General features: G+C 39.8%; 1 protein-coding gene across 1 annotated transcript in view; it reads left to right on the top strand.

The window, feature by feature from the left end:
• The window catches only part of LOC108691863 (homeobox protein onecut), a 110,018-nt gene extending 107,445 nt beyond the window's left edge, over positions 1 to 2,573 (top strand). The window contains exon 5 of the mRNA XM_018199798.1: positions 2,230 to 2,573. Coding sequence (XP_018055287.1) covers positions 2,230 to 2,439 — 210 coding nt within the window. The 3' untranslated portion in view covers positions 2,440 to 2,573. The remainder of the gene's footprint in view (positions 1 to 2,229) is intronic.
• Positions 2,574 to 7,479: the final 4,906 nt, after the last annotated feature.

Below are 7,479 nucleotides of genomic sequence, written 5' to 3'. Positions count from 1 at the left end.
AGGGGGAGGAGAGGGGGGGGGGAGGGAGGTTTCGATTTTCAAACGACGACGGTGTGGCGGCGGCCGTCGTCGCCGAGAGTGCGACAGGCGTACTTTAATTAACTCGGTGGACGTTAATTTCGCTTAACTCTCGCCGGAACACGCCGGACTTCGTTTAAGGCACATAGCCGTCGCTATTGATACGCGCATATCCGCGGCCGGCACTTCACGGGGCTCTCTGCGTGTCGGTGTGTGCGGCGCGCCCGCGGCCGCAAAACACGAAGGCGGTGCCCGTCGCGCCGCGCATAGAACGGCGCGGCATCAATTGTTGGAAATGCGGGACACTATCGCGACGAGGCATCGTGATTATTCCTTGACAGCCACTGTGCCGCGCACACACGGCCCCCCCGTGTATGTTTCAAGCTTCGTGTGAACGTACGTACGCGTATACATACGTCACGTCATCACCGCCTGCCTAGCTACCAGCCTGCCTGGCTGGTTGGCTGGTCGAGGGAGAAGGCCCTTCGAAAGTGACGGCAAGAAAATCGTGTAGGTATCTTTTTCATCGATACACAAGATGCCAAACGTGACGTGATTTTACGCAAAGTCTTTCCGATTTCTCTGTTTTATGAAATTCTAGCCAAAGATTTTGGGTACAAATTAATTCGTTGAAATTCGCTTAATCCGTTTGTTCGAATATATGTTCTTTCCTTAAGAATATGTTACTCGTATTTTTTAACAAAATGGAAATAATTATAGATTTTTCTGTACAAGAAAGATGATTTTGCTGAAGTATAATTATATAGAGCTGAATAATTTTGTTGGAGCATTAAAATAATTACGTAGGACTCAAACTGATTGGTACAATGTCAAAACTTTTTGCAATATTACTCCATGTTTGATATTCTCGCGTAATTATTTTAAAAGATTATTTCAAAAATTAATAAAAAGTAGATATACATTTTAAAAATAATTAAGATAAAATGAGAAAATCTTCATTTAAACTAAAATTGTATTGTTAAATATAAATATTGACTTTATTAAGCTACTTGTACATTTACTTTATTTTTGTACGGAAAGTATAAATTTCCAATTCCAGTCTAATTTTTTGCAGAGATACTACACACCTGATACGTCCTTAATTCGTATTCATTTATCTATTTTTGAAAAAAGTCCGTTTATTTTAACACTCTCTGAATGTTTCTTTAAGTATTATGTATTTATGCGATGTGAATTAATCGTTTGCGTATATATCAAATTTTTACTTTTTTTTTTCTGTGAATTGCGACCGAAAGAAATATTCCAAAAATTATTTACGATATGTTTAACGATAATCCAGCACATGTTCGGTAGTATATTGGTGAACGATAAACAGTTCCCTGTGGTAAATGGGCTACCACGTTTTCTTCCCACGCGATGTTTCTTACCCAACACGGCGCGATCAATAACGTGACTCTACTGAGGTAGAGTGTATCGATTGCCGGAGTAACAATTATTGCTAGCCAATACTTTCGTACGTGGTGCACAGTCGAAATTAGCACACAGGGGCTTCTGCGAGTACATATACCTTGGAATCTGAATTTGAATGTGGATCTTTTATGGAGATGAATAGATTAACCAGCGAGAGATGGAATCAATATATCAGAATATCTTACTATCTTTATTATATATAATACACTTTATTATATATAACAGACACATCATATAAAATACGATAATATTAAAACCATTAAGTAATATTTAACATAATTTTATTAAATCCCATTCCTCGCGTATTTTATACATTTTCTAAAAATCTCGTTTCATTCGCAAACTCAGAAATATAAATCCAATATATATCGTTCTAATAAGTAACTGCATTATACCATTGTCAGATGTATTTCGTCGATTGTTAAAAGTTAAATTACAATTTTTGTACTCATCGATAATCGAACAAAATGATAACGTATTGTATAAAGCTTTGATCCCGTCCAATGTAATGATAAGATTCAATAATGAGCTCAGCATCCTTAATGTAAAGTATAAAAATAACAAAAGTAACAATTATTCATTATAATTAAATCCCGCGAATTGCATGAACAACTGCTTATGAATCAAATATAATTGCTGTAAACAAGCGGGATTTGTAAAATAACGAAATAATATAAAACGAAATAATGAAATGCAATAAGTGAAGCTAAAAAGTAATTTGTACCAAACTAAAGATCTTGATGTATGCAGAATATATACAGATTTTTTTATTCTTCGCAGGAGACCAAGAGGCCGTCGAAGGAGATGCAGGTGACAATCGCGAGGCAATTGGGCCTGGAACCGACGACGGTCGGGAACTTCTTCATGAACGCTCGACGCCGCTCCATGGACAAATGGAAGGACGAGGATCCGAAGGCGGTCGCGGTCGAGGAGGAACAGTTGTCGCCCACGATAGGGATCGGCCAGCGCCAACCGAGCGACGTTTTGTGACACACGTCCGACCACGAGGAGTACCACGACGAGTCACCCGACGAGGAGCTGCCCTTCTCGTAAGGGCGGCGTATTACCTCGTGGACGTATCCCTGCTGACACGCTCGAGCCTTATAAACGACCTCTCTGCGCGACACGCCTTGCAAATTTTATACTGGTCTTCATAAGTCATGTCTATCTCTCTAATATCTCGGAGATATTGCTGATTAGTTGGCTATTTAAAATTAACCCAACAAAAAGGCACTCCAGAATTATCTCATTTATTCGATGAATAAATAAACGAGAGACTTTATTAAGCTTTTTGATATTTGACTGTTGATAGACAATCAATTTGAAGCAAAATAAAATTTAAACTTGGAGAAAATTTTAAATATTTAGATGTCCTTCAAAAATACTTGAGAAAATATAATTTTCGGCCATTGATAAATATCTACTTGAAGTAAAGCGAAATTTAAACTCGGAGAATTTTTAATATTTGCTCACACAAGATTTCCAAAGGATGTCCTAAAGATGTTCAGAGAATGTTCTGAAAACGTTTCTAGAACGACCTTTAAATAAAGTATGCTGTGTGAATATACATCCCTCGTAAATACCTGAAAGATAATTTTGGCCATTGATAAACAACCAACTTGGAGCAAAGCCAAATATAAACTCGAAAAATTTTAAATATTTACCCATTACAGCACAGATCTCTGAAGGACATCTTAAAGACGTTCTGAGAGAATGTTCTCAGAACGTTTCCAGAACATCTCTCGAATAAAAAAGTGTGCTTAAAGACGTTCAGAGAATGTTCTCGGAATATTCTCAAAATGTTTCTCGAATAAAATACACTGTGTGTTTTAGCCATTGATAAATAATCCATTTGGAACAACGCAAAATTTAAACAATCGAAGTATTTTAAATATTTATCTATACAGCAGAGATCTTTGAAGGATATCTTAAAGATGTTTTGAGAATGTTCTCAGAACGTTTCCAGAACATCTCTCGAATAAAGTGTGCTGTGTGAGTAGACGTCCTTTGCAAACATCAGAGATTAATTTACGTGCAGAAATTAGAAAAATCGAAATACAATATCATCATTTTACGTAAATGCTGAGCGTGTCGATGATTGTCTTTTAAGATCGAGCTGTGTCAAAGCAGGAGCGTCCTAACCGCTGAATGCGATCGATCATTACGAATCCCGCAAAGCGATCCGAATCAATTCTACCAAAGTACGATCTTACGTTTCTGTTTTCTTTTTGTTTTTTTTTATTTTTTTTTTTTTTTTTAGGCTAGTGAATTCCCGAGTATTTATGATCGACAGATCGTTTCACGTTAAAGCTCCTAAATCGACGTTTGAAGTCGAGAAACGAGACGAGTCGATGTCCGAATAAACGTAAGCTGGAGGATATCGATTACATGCAATAATTTCTACTTAATTTTTCACACGAGAGTTCTCCGTATTTATATATTTATTATTCTCACACACACACAATTTGTCTCTCACATTAAGCGGGCCGTCTCTTTCGCGACGAGCTCTGTTGGACTTAATTTTAAGACTCCTATTTTAACGACTCGTCGCGTATCTCGACTTCGGTCACTTTGCAAACTTCGTGCCATAGTTTGCCATATTAGCGTAAGTTAATCCGTTAAACTCGGCGCTTCGTGCCCGATTCTTAGCGTTCTAGTCCACTGTAATAAGTTCCAAGAGGGACTGCCTGCCCCCGTCAGACTGGGGACCGAGGTGGTTCCTCACCTCTAGTCAAAATTCAGAAGCTCGAATTCTGAATCCACCTCTCGGCGCCGGAAGTGCGAGGGTGGTCGAAAGCGCTCGTGTTTTTCTTTATTTTCTTCTTCCTTTCGCGCAGGTCGCGCGCGGCTCAAGTCAAGTTTATTCGCCGCCCCCGAAACGGGGCGTTTAGTCTAGCCTGTTACCTTGTTTTCTTGTTCTTTTTAAGAGTAGAATCGGTCGCTGCTTTAAGTGGGATATCGCGAGGGCGAATGTCGAGTAGAACTGCATAAAAGGGCGCTCTGACAATCGGAGGCGAGTAAATACTTAGAAAAGCTCGTTTTCCACTTCTTCTTAATCCTCGAGACTATGCCCTGCCCCTTACTTTACCGCACGGTAAAGCGCGAAAGTTCGAAGGGTCTCCGAATGCCCGATCGAGATACGTCACGAGCTAAAGCAGCGACTTGGTGGCACCAGCGATTGAATCCTACTGCGTGCGTTAACGCTTTTGTTTGAGATTAAGTGCATTTTATTTCGTTCACTGGTTCATAAATGACTGGCGATTTCCGATACTACACGAGGTGTACTTAAAGTCGCGCGCTTCCTCTCGCGAATTTCTCGAAACGCACTCGAGCTCGCCTCTTCTTCAATTTCAAGTAGAACACATCAAAATAACATCGAAAAAGCTCCAAAACGTGACTATTAAAAGTCACTTTTCAATCAGTCTACATGACATCAAAATGACGTCGCAATGACTCCAAAATGACCACTAAAAATCACTTTTCAGTAACAATTCATTTTAACGTCATTTTGACATCATCGTAGCTTATTGTTCTGCTTAGTGGTTCGAATCGAAACCTTCAACATCGGACATATTATCGATAATTCAATTTCAAATTGTGAAACCATATTTCTATCTCAGTTTATTAAAGATGGATCGAGCGCAGCGCGATCAAGGGGAAGAACGCGACTTTCTTAGCGCGCACTCCGTACGCATGTATCGCTAAAAACAAAAAAAAAACAAACCAAATCTCCTTGAAGAATCGAACGGCATTTTTTCCATGAGTAACGGTTAGCGGTGAGGTTCGATGATGATCGCGCAATCAGCGGCGCGCTAAATGCGCGACCGGGCTCGTCGTGTCCTCGTTGGTCAGACGAAACGTGAACCAATTTTCAAAGTGGCTTCGTGTGAGGGTACACGTGCCAAGTGATATATATATGTATGTATAAACATGTATATCAGAGAGTGGACACTCTTTTGTGCGAACCGATGGCGGGAGGGAGGTTTAGTGGGGAAAGGAAAGAACAGAGGGATAGATAGATAGAGAGAGAGAGAGAGAGAGAGAGAGAGAGAGAGAGAGAGAGAGAGAGAGCAATTTTTAAAATGGGTGGCTGCACCGCTGTGTACGAGAGACAGAGACAGAAAGAATGAGTGAGAGCCTGTGAGAAAGAGAGAGAGAGAGAGAGAGAGAGAGAGAACAGCGAGAGAAAGAGCGAGAGAGAGAGAGAGAGAGAGAGAGAGAGAGAGAGAGAGAGAGAGACTTTAGCGAGCCGTACTCGATATCGTACTGCAATTGTGCTGTGCTATTGTACATACTTAAAAAAAAAAAAAGAAGAAAAATAACACACACGTACGTATGCAGATAGACATACAGACACGTACATACTTTTATTACGTAAGCGGCGGGGCGGCGTTCGCTAAGCCGGGCGAGAACGAATCGGTGTGACGTTTGATTGCAGAAAAGTGCATTCTAGCCGACTTGCACTTCGCGTCTGTGGCTCCTGCGTAGCGAGAATTCTTTTGTGCTTTAACACATACACATATACACACATAAACACACGTATACGTACATCGTCACGACGACGCGTCGCGAGATGGATCGGTTCTACAAGATTTGGAACGACATTTTATATCATGCTCTTCTACTTTTTTTGTGCGATCGGGGAGAGGATCATTTATGCTAGTCGGATTAATCATACAGAATGAATCGCGAAATGAACACTGAGATTCAATCAGGAATTGACAAAACGATCCAGGAGTATCGAGGAACGAACTGATTACGAAAATAAATTTACTACACGTGCTTTATCGATTCTATAGTGATTACAAGTTTTTTTTACAATTTTTTCGGATGCTTGTAATCCAAGAAAGATCATAGAAAAAACTTGTACATTGAGAAAAAAGAATGGAAGAAATATAGATGAGTGGCTGCCAAAAGTGGCTGCCACTTTACAGTTAATGAATAATTTTATCAGATTGTTTCGATAAACAATTTTTACAAATAAAAATCTAATACGCGAAATATTTAATATATTCTAGTATTTAAAATATCGTGTTCTTAAAACAAGAATTAAGAATTTTATTAATTTATATAAACTGAAAAACAGATTGTCGTAAAAATTACATTTGTCGAAAACTTTTGGCAGCCACTGTATTTTGATTATTTTTCATTCAAACAGAACGAATAAATATATAAAATGCATTTGCAACGACAAATTAATCGACAAATTAATCGTTTTTTAAAAAGCGACGAACTCTCGATACACTGAGATCGGTTTTCTCCGAGAAACACGAAAAATCGCTCGATCGAGTTTATAGGATGTGCAATCATTCGTCTCGCAAATGGAACATCTCCTTCTTGCACGCGAACGCTCGTTCGATGTTCGTTCGACGAAGTTACCTACAACATGTTACTTAATTTATTATATTTTAAGATAGAACGAATGCATTTGGAAATAGCTTTTGAAAGCTACAGCAGTTATGTCATCGAGAGAGAGAGAGAGAGAGAGAGAGAGAGAGAGAGAGAGAGAGAGAGTGTGTGTGTGTGTGTGTGTGTGTGTGTGTAATTTATTGTGTAATATTTTGTAAAGTTATATCGAATCCCCTTAGTGTGCATGGCGACTCGAGGTATGTTACCGCTTTCGTGCAACAGCAGCAACAACAGCAACAACAGCAACAATCTCCTCTCTAAGGAATCCGAGTTACACACCGATACACGTTTCCCCCTTTAACGTTGCACGTTAATTAGCATCTCGACGCTACTCTGATTATTTATTATTAATTTATCACGTACGACGTCTCAAATAAACAGTCATTCAAAGCGAGCATCACAATTCTGAGACTTGTTTGGAGACTTGAGTGCTCCGTGCTTTGGATTTGAAAAACCCAAAAAATCGGCAAATCGGCAGTCGGCTCGACGCGGCAAAGGAAAGGCTCGCATCCGCCTTCGAAAGGAGCCTGTGTTGATTCCTGATCAACACGAAGGGATGCGAGCGTCCCTTCCGACGCGAAGAATTAATCTACGGTACCAAGAGAGACGCGAGCGGCCTCC

Source organism: Atta colombica, unplaced genomic scaffold, assembly GCF_001594045.1.
Source record: "Atta colombica isolate Treedump-2 unplaced genomic scaffold, Acol1.0 scaffold53, whole genome shotgun sequence".
In the NCBI taxonomy this organism is placed as follows: Eukaryota; Metazoa; Arthropoda; class Insecta; order Hymenoptera; family Formicidae; genus Atta; species Atta colombica.
The sequence above is the reverse complement of the archived record's forward strand: the minus strand, read 5'-3'. Positions and strand labels throughout refer to the sequence as shown.